At 39.1% G+C, this 18,970-nt stretch overlaps 1 protein-coding gene across 2 annotated transcripts in view; it reads left to right on the top strand.

Moving 5' to 3' along the window:
* Positions 1 to 18,970, top strand: part of LOC122800784 (collagen alpha-3(IV) chain-like) — a 1,680,215-nt gene that overhangs the window by 1,146,986 nt on the left and 514,259 nt on the right. For both annotated transcript variants that reach the window (XM_044070045.1, XM_044070046.1), the window contains exon 36: positions 3,517 to 3,606. In XM_044070045.1, the coding sequence (XP_043925980.1) occupies positions 3,517 to 3,606 (90 nt within the window). The remainder of the gene's footprint in view (positions 1 to 3,516; positions 3,607 to 18,970) is intronic.

Genomic DNA, 18,970 nt, shown 5'->3' with positions numbered 1-18,970 from the left:
TGTATTCTGGGCAAATACACAGCAAGTGGACCCTGTTATAGCTCCTTTGAATAAAATATTAGAGTTTTTAACAGACTTGTTCCATCAGGGTGCTTCTCCTGCCACATTAAGAGTTCAATTGGCTGCCATTTCTAATTTCCATGTGGAAGAATGTGGGGCTCCTGTTATGGCCCACAGACTTTGTAAAGCCTTTTTAAAAGGGGCTTTTCATATTAGACCACCAATTAGATCCCCTACGTCACCTTGGAGTCTAAACTTATTATTATCTAAGTTGATGCTGCCCCCTTTGAACCAGCCTCCTCTTGCCCATTGAAATTTTTGTCGTGGAAGACTCTCTTTTTGGTAGCCATTACATCCACTAGGCGAGTATCTGAACTTCAAGCTCTCTCCATTAAACACCCTTATTTGATCTTTCACTCTGACAGAGTTTCTCTTCGCACTAATTCATCCTTCCTTCCTAAAGTTTGTTCTATTAACAATATTAATCAGTCCATTGAATTACCCACTTTCTTCAAGAATCACTCCAATAAAATGGAGTATATGTTACACAAATTAGATGTCCACAGACAACTAAGGTTTTACTTGGATAGAACAAAAGATCACAGAAAATCTGATCAACTTTTTGTAGCCTTTGCTGATAACAGGAAAGGAGTAGCGGTTACCAAAAGAACTCTTTCTAAGTGGTTAACTGATTGTATCATCTATGTCTATGATTCTTCAGATCAAACTCTGTTGCACAAACCCAAAGGACATTCCACAAGGTCAGTGTCTACATCCCTGGCTCATGCAGCTCGCCTACCACTATACGCTATTTGTGCGGCTGCTACTTGGTCTAAACCACATACATTCATTTCTCATTATAAGGTAGACAAGATTTCTAGGGACAGGGCAACCTTTGGTTCCACTGTGCTCAAGAACGTCCTTCCGTGAGTTCCTCAGGAACAAGGAGCTAGGGACGCTACCCATGTGTAAGAACAAACGGCGAGATTGAACACTATCACATATAGAAGTTATGTCCTTACCATAACGTTCCATGTGGAGTGTTCATCTCGCCTTTGTTCTTACATTCCCACCCTCCCGCCCTTAGGAAGAACGTTCAGTTTGGTGCCTGGTCTGGGGCATTCTGCTTCTGCATTGCAGTTGTTGTGTATATAGTTGACATGTATATATATGTGTATATGTGTATATATATATATAGACTCTTAGTTCTGTGCATATGTGATATAAGCATGAGTGTGCTCTCTCTGACTACTGGTTTGCTTGCAAACTAGATCTGAGGTAAAGGCAGAGGGGGATTGTGGGTATTAGGTTGTCTCGAGCTTCTTCTCGATGCAGAGCTTGCAAGCGGCCGACACGGAGCCGAGGATCGGCTCCGAACCCATGTGTAAGAACAAAGGCGAGATGAACACTCCACATGGAACGTTATGGTAAGGACATAACTTCTATTTTTGAGTGAGACAATTAAAATTCCAGGCTTTCCTATAGTTGGCGAATTAATAGAAAAGGTAAGTGCTTGTTTATATATTATGGCTACCCGACCTACTTTTTTTGTTTTGAGTCTAAGGATGTTGTAAACTGCTGGAACAACTTCAATTTCCTGAATTTCTTGTTTCAGACATAATTCTGTGGTCATGATTATATCAGGTAGGTGAGTAAGTGTTCCCAATCTATTCCCCCAGGCTGGGACTGCACCAGTTGTGGACTGGGAAGGGAAAGTGGAGGAGAACAGCCTGTAGTGTCATATACGCTAACCCTGCATCCCAGCGAGGATTATTTTTAATTAGGCTCCAGCTGGGTGAAGCTAGTTCACATCTCTGCCCTACCACCTATACTTTAATTTTACTGGCAATATGTCTTGCAGTTACAGCACATCCCTCTCACTGGGGATGCATCTTTATCATATGCAGAAACCTCTTCCTCTTTTCTGGAATGAGTGAGCTGGCCGGGCTTCTCATTCTCACCACTTCATCTCTGGACCCTGGCTATTTCAGCTCCCAAACTGCTAGTCAATCTCAGGTCATCTGGGTCATAGTAAGGGCTCCATTCAGCTTTTCTTTAAGCAACTATGGCCTCAGAGGTGAGTATATTAAGTAGCCGGTGGGGGGGGGGTACATTCAACACATGAGGTGTGAAAAGGGGCTATCATACTGGAAAGTGTACTGATAGTCTTCACAAAAAACTACAGCTCTAGAGGAATCATGTGAGAACCATGTAAGGAACATAGATTGGGTCAGTCTTTATTTTATCACTAGTGAAGATGTTTGGACATGCTGGGCTTAAATAAGAGTGTGAGAAATAGTGGAGTAAAAGAAGTGATAAGGTCACAGTGTCAAATTTTGGAGGCCCATAATTTTGTAAATGTGTAGATACTAGGTATGCAATGCAGGTGTATATGACAACCGCAATCCCCAAAGTGATGGGACATAAAAGAGCAAATGTAAAAGAATTTTTTAAGGGGCAGAAAGCTCCACAGATATATAACCAGGCAGAGAGTTTCACTCCCATAATCCGTACTTAATTCTAATCAACCATATAGCTGTAAAATTAACAAAGGTAGGACAAAAAAATCTGAGTTTCACTTAGTCACTTACACCTCTTGATGTTTCTCCACTTTTCCATTTAACAGTCATAATTGCACCTGTGGAGTGTAGCGCAGACTCCATTTCACGGTTCACTTGACACAAGACGTATAATAAGAAAAAGTAAGTTAGTATGATGGTAGCTATGAACTATCTCAAGCTGTAAATAAAGCATAGAAGAAGATAATATTTTGGAATACAGTATATTCTAAAACACGAACATATGTAAGTTGATGTAATACATACTCAGAAACCAGCAACAGAACATTTTTTATCATAATCAATATAAAATCATACAAACTCTGTGTTTTTACCAAAGAAATTGAACAATCCAAGGCATATTCAAGACCCAATATATTTTTAGTCTCCATGTTATTTTTTGTTGTAAGTTATTTTTTATCTACTCTTTCTGTTATGTTTACATGTTGAGAGTGAAATAACTTTTATATTATGTTTTTAAGATGCAAAGATAAGATTGCCAACAGAAAAAAATGTATAGTAAGCACGTTTTGTGCATAAAGTTATTTTTCGCAAGTTTAAAGAAATTATATTTTTGATAAACTAATTGATATGACCAACTGCTTTTGAATGGAGTTGAAAGCTGTGATGATTAATGATTGAAAGCATGATATGTGAGGGAATAGCATGAAGTAAACTGCAAATTAAATTTGGTAAATTAGTATTTAATTATAAATAGAATGAAGTGCAGAATATACTAAAAGGCATGTAGTAAAATACAGCAGTTATGGTGGTACCTTTGAACCCAGTCTGCATACACCTGAGTGTTATATATTACTGCTGTGGTAAGAAATGAAGAACAACAGTTGTAAACCATGAGAAGATTCAGAAGCAAATTAAAAAAAGTGATATCAAGCTTTTTTTTTTTCTTGTTTAGACTTTCTGATAATATGTCATTATTTCTGTTGTGTTTGAACAGGCCCTCAAGGAGATAAAGGACTTAGTGGTAATTCTGGAGTACCAGGATTCCCTGGGATGCCAGGAGATGCAGGCGAAATGGGACCATCAGGTACTTTTCTGAATTATTAATCATTTTAAACTTATTTTGAATATGAACACTTTATGTGTTTATTGCTAACCTGTTTTTAATATTTCTGTAGCACTGAGTCAGTCAAGTTTTGTTTATTTCTAAAATGGAGTTTTACATATTTTCATCATACCATATATGATGATGTGAGGTATTGCCAGCTATGCCAGGAGAAGTAGGGCAGTGGATGTGTAACATATTCCAGCACAGCTAGCTGGAATTTTGTATAGAATTATATGTCATTTGTATATCAAACTAGTTTGTACAGATGCCTGTGTTCAAAATATATTTGTAAAGATGCCCATGTAAAATGTATCAACGGTGTGTCCTGCTGGACAGAAAAGAAATATACATTTATATCAGACTGTACTGTTGCAAATAGGATACTGGAAGAGAAAAGATTGTCAGTCCAGCTAACTTTGAAAAATAGTAAGGCATTAAATTACTTAATTTAGGCCATAAAGATTGCATTTTAAATTACTTAATTTAGGCCATAAAGATTGTATTTTACAGTTCTGACTGCAGCCAGGGATGAAATATTTCTGAATTTGTCTTCTGCTCCTTCTTCCTCTCGCCTTGCACTTTAAAAAAATTGCACTTTATTTTGCTTTTTCCTCTTCTTAAAAGTACTCAATAGTATTTATTCTGCTCCATTTATTACTGCTTAGTAGTTGCCTGATTAAATTGTAACTGTTAATCTAAGCCTTTTGGTTTAAGCACTTGGGTGCCAGACAAGTTGTTTTACATTAAGAAGGTTTGTGGTCTGCACTGTTGTGGCAGGACAGGTAGCTTACATCCTAAGTTGGGAATTGCTGATTGAAGGCTCAGTGTCTGTTATTCTAAAAGTGTATTAGTTCTGGTTAAAGCACTTGGGCTTCAGGCCAGTTATTTTTTATTAAGAAGGTTTGTGGTCTGTACTCTTGTGGGAGGAGAGGCTAGATTCTGCCCTTCTGAGCTGGGAATTAATTGCATTTATTCTGATGCATTTATTACTGCTTGCTAGTAGTCTAATTAAATTGTAACTGTTATTTTAAGCCTTTGGTTGAAGCACTTGGGCTTCAGACCAGTTGTTTTACATTAACAAAGTTTGTGGTCTGCACTGTTGTGGTAGGACAGGTAGCTTACATCCTTCTAAGTTGAGAGTTGCTGATTGAAGACTTAGTGTCTGTTATTCTAAAAGTGTATTAGTTCTGGTTTAAGCACTTGGGCTTTGGGCCTGTTATTTTACATTAAGAAGGTGTGATCTGCACTCTTGTGGGAGGACAGGGTAGATTCTGCCCTTCTGAGCTGGGGGTTTCTAGTTAAAGGCTTATTGTGCCTGCTTATTTGAACTGTTTCTTTCTGAAATTGGTGCGCCTTGTTTGCTGTACCATAGACTAAATTCAGACCTGCTGAATATAGCTTTGTTTGTACAACTTGAGCACTAATCCAGACCATCTTTTTTTGGAAAAGGTTCCCCTGTACCCTAGTGGCAGGAGTGTGCAGTTAGAACTTGTCTGATTGAAGACTGATGGAATGGGGCTCAATTTTTAGATTTTTAGTGGTTAATTGGTTAATTTGTTTAAATCAGTTTGCTCATCTGCTACTGTTATATTAAAAAATATATACACTTTATGCATCACTACTTAGCTAGGGTTAAACTATTCCTGGTGCCATAAAGTCTGCTCTTCAAATTTACCATTAGAATGAGCCATTTTTTTAATTTTAGCACTAAAATCTGTTTCTTTGAGCTCAGCACTTGTTCAGAACTTGTTGTAAGCACCAAATAAGCTACAATTTACTATAGCACTCAGCTTTACTCACTTGTTTAGAGGAAAACAGTTTTTAGTACTTAATAAATAAGCACCTATCCAGGCATGTCTAAGGGTCAGCTCCCTGTGTTTTCTCCTGTCTACCTGATAAATCTGGGCATCTTGGGGCAATGCAGCAATTGCCTCATGTACACAGACAGCCCTCTCCTCCTACCACCTAACACTACAACCTGTGAGAGATGCACTTATATAGCCAAACTGGAAGCAAAGCTCTCTTCAACCAAGAATGGACTAGAGAGTCAAGAGGAGAAGGTAAACACATGCACCACACCACACTCATCACATAGTCCCTCAAAACCTACACCAACAAAATACACACATAGCAACACAAAACACACACCTACATTCATGGAGGCTCTCAATAAAAATCTCCTCAAGCAACAGAGACCTCCAAAGCAGAAACGCAAGCAACCTGGGTTCGTGAAGGGCCGATTTTGTCTCCTGAACCTGATTGACTTCTTCAAATCAGTCTCCAGAGCTGTGGACGAGGATAAGGCAGTCCACACAGCCTATCTGGACCTCACCAAGGCCTTTGACACCATCCCCCACTCTGGAATCATAGATAGACTTACTAAGCTGGGCATTAATCCCTACATCACTCGATGGGTTGCCAACTGGCTTACTGACAGAACCCACACTGTAAAAGTAGCCTACTCCAAATCCAGCTCCAGACATGTGACAAGTGGAGTACCTCAGGGTTCAGTCCTAGGACCGCTCCTGTTTGGCATCTACTTCTCTGAAGTACAGGCCAACACTAAGGGACTCTGGCTAACAAAGTTCGCAGATGACTGCAAACTGGGAGCCATTATTGAATCTCCAAATGATGTGGATACTCTACAAAAGGGCCTTACAGAAACAGATGCTTGGTGCCAGAGCCATGGGCTCAAGCTCAATGCCAAGAAATGTATAGTTATCCCCTTTGGGAAAAAATATGTACCCATGAATTACCACATAGGTGGCAGTACACTAAACACTGAAAGTGTGATAAGAGACTTAGGGACACAGTTGGACAGTGGACTCACCTTCGATAACCACATCACCACAACAGTCAGGAAATCCTTCTATGTGGCACACTTCATCACTAAGGGCTTTTCATCCAGAAAAAAGAAGGTCATTGTCCCACTGTACTCATCCTTCATTAAACCCATTATAGAATACAATGCCCCATTTGGTATGTACCTTTCAAGACATCTGCAACAACTGGAAAGGCTGCAGAAATACCTCACTAAAAGAATCACAGGCCTAAAGCAGATGCCCTATGCTGACCACCTTAAAAAACTCCAGCTATACTCTGTCACATATTGTCTACTCAGAGGCAATCTCTGCTTAACATACAAGGCCATGTCAAACCCAGAGCTGTTGGACATGCTACACTTAAAGAATCGCAATCCCTCAAAGCCACACGCTCCAGGGATCTAAACCTTGTCATCACAATAAACAAAACATGCTGGAGGGATAGGTTCCTGACCCAGAGACTCCCCAGATTTTGGAATAGACTACCCATACATGTCAAGCAGAGTGCCTCTTTGGCCCTCTTCAAAAGGAACCTTGACGATTGGATGGGAGAAAGGAAATTCACCATGGGTATCATGTTAGTCACCCTGCTAGACAGGGGTCCAGGGAAGTAAATAGTGTGGGAAGAAATAGCCAGGGAATTGTTATGACTAGGTTTGTGTAGGCCCTAGGGCCAATAGCCTAGTACCAACCTATGAACTTAAGAACCTCCACCCCCCCAACACAACCAAAATGACACATAGCCCACAAACTCAGTGTGCCACTCAACCACAGCCCATAAAGCATTACAACGTACCCAACACTCTAGTCATAGGTGATGCTATATTCAGGCTCACTGATTTCCACTCACCAGGCTAAACAAGGAGAAAGTTACTGTCACAGCCGCCTGTCGGGTGCCAGGATCTGCCACATAATACATGCACTCAGGTCACTCCACAACAAGTACAAATATGACTGTGTCATTGTCCATGTTGGTATGAATGACTGGAGATGTACCTCCCTGGACTACATGAAAAGAGACATGGAGAAGCTCTCCAATCTTGTAGTCCAGGGAGGTATAACCCTAGCCCTGAGTAGCATCCTGACATCACCCAGAATAATACCACAGTACAAGGACAAAATAATTGACTTCAACAATTGGCTAAGCTTCTGGTGTCATTCTAAGGGAATCCAGTATCTGTCTGCCTGGGATGACATGATCGACAGACCATGATGCTTTGCCATTGATGGCCTGCACCTGTTGCCCTTGGGATTCCGCATACTGGCTAAGGCTCTTGCCACCCCTATAGTGCCTTTTTTAGGCAAGGTCCAAATGACAAATTCACCACCTTAACAGGTACAAGCAAACAAAATCTGAGGGTAATGCTACTCAATGCTAGAAGTCGAAACCTCAAAATGCACTCACTCGGGGCACTCCTTAAAATGGAGAACATCGGCATCTGTGCAGTGACAGAGACCTGGTTCAAGGCTCCATAGAGCACCCCTGCATTACCAGGCTATAATTCATACCACACCTTTTGGCCACCTAACCTGGACCAAAACACTAAAGGTGGAGACGTGTCCATATTCATTAAATATATCCACACCTCCAGGTTAGTTGCTCAGCATAATGCATCCAAGATTATCCAAGTGCAACTAACTCTGGGCAAGACTGCAATCCAAATTGTAACTTGCTACAGATCCCCCACCATGCCCCGGGATTCCCACTCCTCATTTTTTGATGCACTGGGAAATATTAGGGTACAACCCAACACACTAATAATGGGTGATTTAAACTACCCCACCATTAACTGGGAAAACTACTCATGTACCAACTCTTTTGCTCAATGTTTTCTGGAATTCATAAATTCCAATGCCTTGGATCAACTTATCCACACCCCCACCAGGGGCAACAATATCCTAGACCCGGTCATTACCAACATGGGTGACCGGTATTCCACACCAGAGGTCAATTCCTCATTGGTCAGATCCGACCACAAGCTAATCACCCTACACATTCACATCCCGCCCCCACCCACCATTAGGTAAACCACCATAAAAAAATTCTCCAAAGCCAACTTCACACTTCTTGAGACAGAAGTGGCAGACTTCATGACACCCATGCAGACGGACAATAGAGGTACGACTGCTGAATCCTTCACAAATGCACTTTAAAAGCACTTACACGAGTGCATGGATCGTGCTATCCCTAACAGAACCAATATGCTATCCTCCAAGATAAGGAAGCCAATCTGGTGGTCTCCTTCCATAAACAAACTCTACATCAGAAGAAAAAAAACTGTTGCAAAAAAGAGTAAAATCCCATGATTGGAGGAACTCCCTGGACAGCCTAATGTAAGAAGCTGAGATCCCTCTTAAAATCCTCCAACGCTAGTTACAAAAACAAAATTGCCAATGATTCTAAAGGCAACCACAAAACATTTTATAGCTATGTCAAGAATCTCAATGGCAACACTCAGATCTGCTCTGAGTTACAGCACAATGGCCCTTAATCTACAGAACCAACTGATATTGCCAACATCCTGGCAGATAGGCCCAGTGCTAACTTTACCCCCCTCCTCACCCCCTAAAGGGCCCATCTCTATACCGGAAGAATGCAAAGTTCCTGTAATCACGGCTGCACAGGTAAAAACCACACTCTCCAAAGCCAAAAACACAGCATCCATGGACCTGACAACATTCCAGGCTGCATTCTACATGAACTGCAAAATGAACGGGCACCCCACCTACGCACCATGTTCAATCATAGCCTCACCTCAGGCTTTGTGCCCACTGAATGGCTATATATATGTATATATATATATATATATATATATATATATATATATATATATATATATAATTATTTTTTTTTTTTGCTATTGCAACTACCACAGAATTACAGTGTTAAAATATGTGTACCATATTTTGCTCATCTTACAACAGAAGCAATTTTAACAACATGTAGCAAGGAGAGGGGATTACACTTAGACGGCTGGAGGTACCGGGTAGGTTATGACACCTAGCTGACCTCCCATCGCTACATGCTCTTTTTAATTTTAAAATAGCTTCTATTGCAGAATGACCAAAATATTGTAATAAGGCATGTTTGAGATTCATGATCTCCTAGTGATAACACAGGCCCCTCAGTTGTCTATATTTTGGATGAACATACTTATTTTCAGACCTGATTTGCCCCAACACATGAAGTACCTATTTTTGGAGGTATGGCCTTATTTTCAAGCTCAATTTACCCCTTTACACAATTTTCCAAATCCCATTTCATCATACATGATTTCTGAAGCTGCTCACTACACAGAAAACCATACTACATACAACATGCAAATGGTACCAATAATTTAAATAATTTACATCTTACTTATCTGTTTTAGAAGCAACAAATAAATGACATTGGGAGGTAGAATTTTGGAATATAGCTCATTGTAATCTACAGATTTGACACTGTGTCTTTCATAATGTGTTTATATTTTCCCATCATTTTGTCACTCTCTGTTTTTTAAACGTGTTACTGAGCAGTATCCAGCATTCCTATTGAAAGCTGGAAGAGTGATGTACTAGTATGCATTCAAATTTACGGTACTCAAATATTCAGATTTTTGGGAGGCTATACCTACTTTTCAAGCATCTTTGTACCTGTTCTTAGTCTACAGGTTGAGATTTATGTGCTGACACAGTAGGGAGACGATGTAATACAGATACTGGTATCCTTTTGGTTAATTTGCCACTGGTGAACTAGACCTTTCATTTATTGGCTACCTTTATGCCGCTTCTGATTGGCTCTTGACCTTTAGTCATCAATATCTTCGATGGAGTGCATAAGTTTCATCGATCACCTGTTATATTTTATCATTATAAAATTATGTGAACTTTTTTATTTTGTTGGTCAACAGATTTATTTATCTGATGAAATCTGTAGGCCAGACAAACTCAGGTTCTGAGAGTGAGAAGGTGGAAAGAAAATAAAGTAGCAGACTTAAGCAGAACAGACAGGCATATACACCAGTGAGATCAGCAAAATACCGTGTTCACTATTTCATAAAATACATGATTACACTGCAGATATGAATTATGTGATACAAATTTCTTTAGAAGTGGAGGATGTGTAACACCATGCAGGTACAAACATTCATTATGAGATGAATGGATAGCAGTATTTCTTAATGTATGGCAGCAGGAAGGACCAAAGAGCATTTATTACATCAGTAGAGCATAGTGGAATAACACCATGTAGGTACAAGCAGAATGGACTGGAGAGCAAGTGAGTGTCTTTGTGTGTATGTGAAATAGCCTAGTTAAGGAGGGCAGCTTAATTAAGTGACTGGCTCAGGCTCAAACCCTGCATCTTGACTGCAGGAGGTAGGAACCTTAATACCCTACACCAACTGCCATTAGCTTTTTTCTTTGGTAAATCACTGAGGATTACACTCAATGTCACATTAGAATTTCACAGTTTTTGTGTTTCACAATATACACAATGATTCAAGACTTGCTCTGATAACTTTTTAAGAGATTTACAGTTGTCTTCTTTTATGTGTCTCCACTTTTGCAGAACATCTCTTATTTTGCCTCATATTTACTCCATGTCCTAGAGCAAGTTACTTAATGAGAGTGCTTTGGGACAAATGAAAATTTGGGCAATGGTCCCCTGGACTGTAGGCCTGTTAACTAATGTTTATGGTTTGCAGGGTTGGCATAATGGTTAAGGTGTTTAACTTACAGATACAAGTTACAGAATTTGATTCTCACCTTTGAGGAGCATGGCTAGACTTATAAAAGACCCACAGGTGTTGTTAGCCAAGCAATTACATAAGAACCAAAGTAGTTAAGTTGTAAAAGAAGGAAATTGATTGTAAAAAAACAGGATCATCATTACATAGACCATGTTCTTTGGACTTGATCATTGGTTTCTTTAAAGTTGACAGTGTCTGCATTATTTAGATGCTAGAGTTTAATGTTAAATTTTAACAATGAATACATTTTTAATTTAGCTTGTTTTTTCCAGGCACATAGATGTGAAATGTACTGCATGTGGTCTACAAGAGTTTGTCTAAACACTTAGTGTAGGTGGGTAAGGTTATGAGTTGTTAAAGAGTTGCTTGCTGTAGTACATGGTTTGATTCCTTCAACCTTCATTTGTCTTTTGTGACTCCACTAAGTTACTTCACCAGACAGTACTCCTGGGTAGCTCTTGAAAAGAGACATGTCCAGTGATCTGTACCAAGCTGTTAACAAATGCATTATACATTTGTATTTTGAATTCCTGAACCCTCCACACAGATGTTAATTAGTACTTCACAATATGCTGTTTGAGTATGAAGCCTAGCATATATGTTGTAGTTTAATGGGTTGTCAGATGTATTTTCACTAAGCGTGAGTTACAAGGGGAATGAAGTTTACTGTTGCTCATGCTAAGTCTGTTTTCAATGAGCAATTGTTTTGCTTAGTTTAGCAAATGGCCATCAGTTTTTCTGCTAAAAAAATTGAAATAGGTTTTAAATTTAAATCCACATCTCTGTAATCATTCCAAAGAAGTAAATGGTATGCACCCAGTTTTGAATAGTATGTATAGCAAATGGAAGGTGAGAGATAAGTAATGGGACACTGTAATGGCTGTGGGGTAGGGGCAGAGCCCTGTCCATTACCCTGCCTGAGGTCATATTTGATCATGAGCAGACTTTGCATGCAGCTGGCAAATAATAGAGAATTTCACAGCTGTTGAATCCTTTTAATATGGAAGGTAATCTTACTGTCCTCACAGGAGAATTTCAAGTGTATAGTCAGGCATACAAAGCCATGCAGGCAGGGGAAAAAATTAAGATTAGAAGCAGGAGGTACTTTTCAGCTGTGACACCACTGAGCCACTGGATATTTGGCTATGGTGGGAAAGAATTAGTAGCTATAAGGTGCATTCTTCTTAAAATGAGCGGTCTTTGGTAGTTTTATTAGTGATACAGTTTGAAGTTGTTTCCCAGTTTCAATAGTCTACTTAAAGAAGTAGTTGTGGACACAGACCAGAATGTTTACAAATGACACAACAATAGACACCTGCTGTTGCTGCACTGACCTTTGTGAATGTGTCGTGACCCTTACTCAAGTCACTACCCTTCCATACACACCCCTAACCTATGTAACAGTGCATGTGTGGGCACAGAAAAATAATCACACCTTGAAGAGAAGCAATATTTATTTATTTATTGGTGTTTGTTTACTAGCATAGTCCACTGGGCCATTAAGTGTCCATTTTCAGTGAAGACCTGGGAGAAAATCTAAAACAAAGGAAACACAGAATTAATAGTAAGGAACTTTACACAAATAACATTTTATAAAAATTAACTTTATAGAATTTACATGAAAAGTATATGCAAAGGCAGACATTAGCATACTCCTAGGTGGAATCTCTCTTCCTAGATTTCAGAAATCCCAGAACTCACCTCTGCTAGTCTCTGATTCTTCTTACTTGACAAATCTAATGGGTACACAGACTATGGTGCTGAGCTCTAATGCAGAATCATAGCTGCCTGTTCTGGTGCTCTGTGCATGTACCCAGTCTGCCCCTCCCCCCCATAACCACCTCAACAGCTGAGGACTGAAAAAACTTTCTTTCTTATTTTCTTGGTTGCAATCTGTAGAAACCCACTTGCTATATTTAAAACAACCAGCAAAGCAATGAAGCACTTTAGCCCTGACCACAAATACACTACCAGTATTCATTTCTGAACACCAGTGATATACTACTGACTGATGAGCACCTCCTAACCACACCCCCTAACACCTACACGTGCTCCCTTTGCCCCACCCTAGCTATGTCTCTGCTCTAATGCAACCAAATAGTTGACAAAAAATTGGTGCAAAATATACAAAAAAGGCCCTAATTGTCTTGCCCATCTTGAATGGCAGTCAGGCCTTTGATTTAAAGAAATAGCCAATCCTGTTGGATAATCATGGCATTATAAATTTCAGAAAGCAAGTAAAATACAGCCAAAATTACATTATGATACAATGACTCTTTAATAAAATTTATGAGAGGAGTAACTTTAATTATATCAGTGAAATGGGAAACTAAACGAGTGTATTCCTCTTTCCCACTTTTTTCTTTCTTTTTTGTAATTAGTCCATGGTCCAGACACTAACTGATCTTACAGAGTTAAACACACAGCCACATATGCTATGTAGTGTAATCAAGAGAAGTCATGTTATTGTTGTTGTTGTGTCTTTCGGCTTTTCCCAGTTAGGGGTCGCCACAGCGGAACTCCGGTTCGCTAATGATTGGCAGTGGATTTTTACGTGCCGAGTTGCCAGCCCTGATGCACAACCTTCAACGAAGGGACGCCCATTCACACATGTCTCCACACAGAAGACGCTCTAGCTGAGAATTGAACGGGAGAACATATGGCAGCAAAATTATGCTGTTTCCAATGGACCACGTTGTCTACCTCTTGCTTTATCAACAAAAACTAGATGCTGACAATCAGAAGAGAATCACTTGTGATAATTGGTCCTTTGGGAACTGCTTCACTGTGCTATAACAAACTACCACCACTGAAAGGGTATCAGTATACTTGCACCAAGTCCATTTATTATTTCTGAACTTCTTTATGGATGTAAAACTAGGTTTATTTATTAACATCACCTTAAGGTCCTACACAGGTGTCAATGATGCCTGTGCAAATTACAGTAATGAGACGACATGATGACCTTTCTAACCTCAGATTTAGCCGCTCTTTATCTGAACATCAGGGTGGTTGTGGGACAGTAATACTAGGGAGGTCCACACTTGTGATGTCATTGGCTCTGGCTTATGTCTAGGTATGAGGGTTTGGATACCTTGTACCTCAAATGCAACTCATCCTTGCTGCAGAAATTGTGAATATTTATCCAATTGTGTAGGTTAGTATCTGAGGATAATTTATTCCATAGATGGAGACTATGGCATGATAAGAACCTGGTCTGTTAATATGTTTTATTAATTTTGTAGAGACTGAGGTCCTTTATATGTATTCCTGAGGTCTAGGAAATTGGGGTCTTTCATGTCCCAAAAGGCCAAACATAGATCACTACACAGGAATCTATAGGAAGCAGAACATACCTCTCAACCTCTTAGAGCAAGAAATCTGGACAAAGCCATACAAAAAAGTGGGACAAATGCCCAAAAATAGGGACAATGTTTAAATATGGCTCTTACCAACTTAGAAAGTTGATAGAATAACAGGTTTTATATTAGCATGAATTTTATGAAGGGTATGAAGTCTGAAACTCAACTGACTGTTATTATTGTTTAACTTCAAACTTTAATGATTTGCCACTAATTTGTAAGAAAACCACAATTTTATGAAAATTAGACTAAAAATATGAGTCAAGAATCTGGACATTCTGCAAAAATCTGTACAGCTGAGGTATGAGGCAGAATACAGAGAAAAGATGTCCATTCATTCAAAGAATGTAAATGCACGTGCTATACAGACATGGGCTAAACAATGCTACACTATGCCTTAGGTTCCACTGTTCTGGCGTCCGCATTCCAAAATATACAAGTTTAGTCTGTTTGTTATTACCTTAGGACAACATGAGTGATGCAAATATAACTAGTTCCCCTTTTTTGTACAGCTATGTAGCATCCATGCGCTGATTCCAAGTCCATCACACTGTACTAACTCCTTACAGTGCTATGACCTGTGCAGTAAGCACACAATGCCATATTTACATTGAGCTTTGCAGTGTATATTTAAGCATTAATAATGTTTGCAGTCTTGCAAATGCTGCATCATAACTGTCGCACCGTATCAATGTGTTGTACATTCAGTCTTTGTCAAATGCCTTAATGGCCGTATTTTTTGACTTTGTATTCCTAACTGCATTTCTTACTTGTTACTGCTCATGCAATTGTGGCCTGGGTCATGGCTGAAAACGGTCACTGGACCAGTTCACTTACTGGGTAACAAAGTCAATAAATAAATAAATGGACTGAGCAACTAAGAGACTTAAAATTCATGAGTTTTTTTGGTTACCAACCTCTTTAGTTTCTCCTGTTGAGTGATATGTTATGATAAGTACATACCAAATTTTGTATTATAGTCAACAATGGGAAGGATAAAATATGAGAACAGTTGAAGTAAGACCTCTTTGGTTCTGTAGGAGATGTCCTTAGCTATTAGTTCACCAACTGAAGGATACCTAGGTCAATAATAACAGTGCCATTCTTAAGAGGTGTTGCATCTGTGCTGTATGGTGAGAAAGGGCTTTACTAAAACCAAATATATATTACATTTTTGGTATTTACTCTGAAGCCACTCTTCTTTTTCTTTTATTATTAACAAGCAATCTTAGTTGATACAATATTCAAATACAACAGTAGCAGACCAAAATTCAACATATAAGTCATAAAACATTGACCAAGCCAGAAGCCTATGTTCTTGCATCAATCATTTACATACTCCAGCCCATCCTATGACACTTTCCCATCTAAGAGTGGTCAAATAGCAACCTGTAGTTTCCTAGCAAATTCTGGTAACCAGAGAACTGAGATATTGGCTTGAAGATCAGAGAAATAAATATCAAATGAAATAAGACCCAGAACTGACCCCTGATGAACTCCACTTGTGGTATTTTTACTTTCTCAGGTAGTACCTTCAATGCTCTTGAAATGTTTTCTGTCTGATAATCAGTTAGCTATCCATGTTACTACTTATGGATTGATGTTTAGTTCACCATTTTTTTCAACAATGCTGTCATGAGGGCTAGTATCAAATACCTCAACCAGTTCCACCATATAGCCACTGTCAGCTGCTTCATTTACACTTTCAGTGAAGTTTACAAAGCTATGAAGACATGAATTACACTTGAAAAATTCATGTGGGTCCAGAGCTGAGAGATTACCAATGGTGATATTTGGAAGGGTAGAAATTATATGTTTTGTGGCTGTACAAAAAAGGCTGTTGAGACTAATGGGTCAATAATTACCAAGGTTGTGGGTCTCCCTTATGTAGGGGTATATTGACAGCTATTCTGCAGGCTTTAGGGAAGTAGTCCATTGCCAGATTCATGTTACAGAGGTTTACTAGAGGTTCCAGCGGGCAATGCTTGACGCTAATTATTAAGTTTCCTAACACATTTTCAAAGCTTATGGGTGTCTTATTTATTTTTTTAAAGGCTGTTAGGACTTGTTCCATAGTGATCTTAGGGAGAAGGGGATCGGGGACTGATGAATCAGGTGAGCCAGTATGATGCTGAGTGAGGTGAAGTTTACACTAAATTTGTTAGCTAGGATATCAGTTATTTCTTTGGGACCAGATCTGCTGGTATCATCGCGAATCAGTTTTAACAAATAATGGGTGTTGTTTCTTAACATTGTAACATAGTCAGCTAAGGATGTATAGCTACTGTTGGTATCAGTGGCCATTTTTAGTTCATAATTAGCTCTGTGTTTTCTTATAGCTTAATTAAGTACTTTTCCAGCATCTTGTGCTTGTTTTTAACATAGGGAGTAGGTGACTTCTGATAAGATCTTAGTACTCTCTTCCTCATGCTGCTGATGTTATTTATTCAAGTGCTCCATTGTAAGGGTTTGTTTTTAATATTTCATGAGTATTTGGTATACGTAGTTATTATTTCCTCTATGTAATTATTTAGATGAGAGTAGAATTTGGATGAAAAGGCTTTGGCTGTCTTTACACAGTCAGTCTGAGCAGTGATGTTAGATCATTAAGTATGATGGACATTTGTTTTTTAAAAGTCTGTGAGTATTTATTTGTGGGGTATTCCTAGTTTTATACAAGAACATTACCAATTTGTGATCTGATTTAATGATGACTGATCATGTCTCTGTAATTGTTAAAGAAGGGGCAGGAAAACTCTATCATTCTTGAAATGATCAACAAAAATAAAAAAAAAAGTGAATCCTGATAGATACATGCCTCAAAATGTATCACCAGCTCTATATCACCCACTGTCCACTGAGTAATGCAAACTAGACTTAATCTGCCCCACAGCTATCTTTTTCTAATGCCAGTCAGGATTATGCACTCAGCTTTAGTACTGCTTGCTCACCTGCAAGACCACATTCATTTAGTTGCAAGATGTAGAAATGGAAACTTAATTGTACCTTTACTTTGATGCATTTTGACTTCACAATCTTTACCCAGCTCTTTGACAAGTGTCAACTAACAGATGTTTCAACTTGGCTATTTAATTTCACTAATGCTGAACTCATCCGTTACTGTATCCTACAGAAAATTAATGCCAAAGCAACCCAATTTGCATGCTAGCATTAGTTCAGTGTAAGTGATCTTTCCCCTCTGTTTAATTAACTGTAGTGTTTGTGTCAAGCAAAAAGATGTGGAAGGACAAGGCCTCCACATGGGATGTAATGCCTTTTACAAAATTTCAACTAGTTGAAGGTTTGACCATTTTTTCATCCAGATAAACCTCTAATCTGGTTGAAACTCATTGAAGCCTTGACAGTACTCACTGACTACAGGTGTATATTCAATCCTGATAACTCATTCAACACCAACGATACTGACACTGAATGGCTGCAGTTGGCACTAACCAGAACTGACCCCAGCAGCCTTACAGTCATCGGCACTGACCAGCTAACCCAGTTAATTATTGACAAGTTGCCAAGAGCTGAGGTTAACAGTGACCAGGTGAACCAGTTAATCATTGAGAAGTTACCAAGAGCTGAGGTTAGCAGTGAATCCCTTGAGGCTGAGGGTTTGAATGCTTAGAAAGCTGATCTTTGAAGCAGCTGATCTCAACTTCCCAACTCTCAGACCCAGGGCCAAAAAAAAGCCCAACATTGAAAAAACAAGTGCCCACAGAGCCTCTGTCTACAATGTTGTTGATATGGGAGTAATCAAAAGAAATGGCTGTGACCATGAAAACGCAGCCAGAGCTATTATCAACATGCCTACTTTTGTTGACTCTGTCATTCTGTCATTAGTGGGAGTTTTACCATCCTCAGGAGGATCATTACTGTATCAGGGGATGATGTGGAGGCATCAGAAAGAAGGAAAAGGGCAAAGAGTCCTTACCTACCCTAGAATCTGAAGGAAAGAGAAAAATACCTTCTTTATGCACCTACAAAATGGCTTTTATCATCTTTCTGCAGTCAGTGTTACCAGTGACAAGAATGACTACAGTGGAAAAGATGGACCTTACAGACCAAAAAGACCAGACAGGTGGGCTACTTGGGGATGCCAACTTACATATTTCAGCTTCAGAGAAAAAATGCTATTCTGACAAGAAGATCTAAGCTTCTCTCCTTTGTCCACACTGACTACTCATTTAGATGTCCCTGGACCACTGAGAGTTCACCATTAGAGGGTACTGATTTCTCCATGACTAGATTATACAAATGATTATGTGACACACCAAATGAAGTAAAACAAATCAGCACTGAAATAACATCTAACCATTAAACAACAACTGTGAAATAAAGCAGCAACTCATTGAAGCACCACTGAAGTTGAAAATAGGAAGTGTAAAATAACTACTATTTTTTCTCCAAAAAGCCTTGGAAGAAA

Source organism: Protopterus annectens, chromosome 4.part1 (genome assembly GCF_019279795.1).
Source record: "Protopterus annectens isolate FY-2018-M chromosome 4.part1, PAN1.0, whole genome shotgun sequence".
Taxonomy (NCBI): Eukaryota; Metazoa; Chordata; order Ceratodontiformes; family Protopteridae; genus Protopterus; species Protopterus annectens.
The sequence above is the reverse complement of the archived record's forward strand: the minus strand, read 5'-3'. Positions and strand labels throughout refer to the sequence as shown.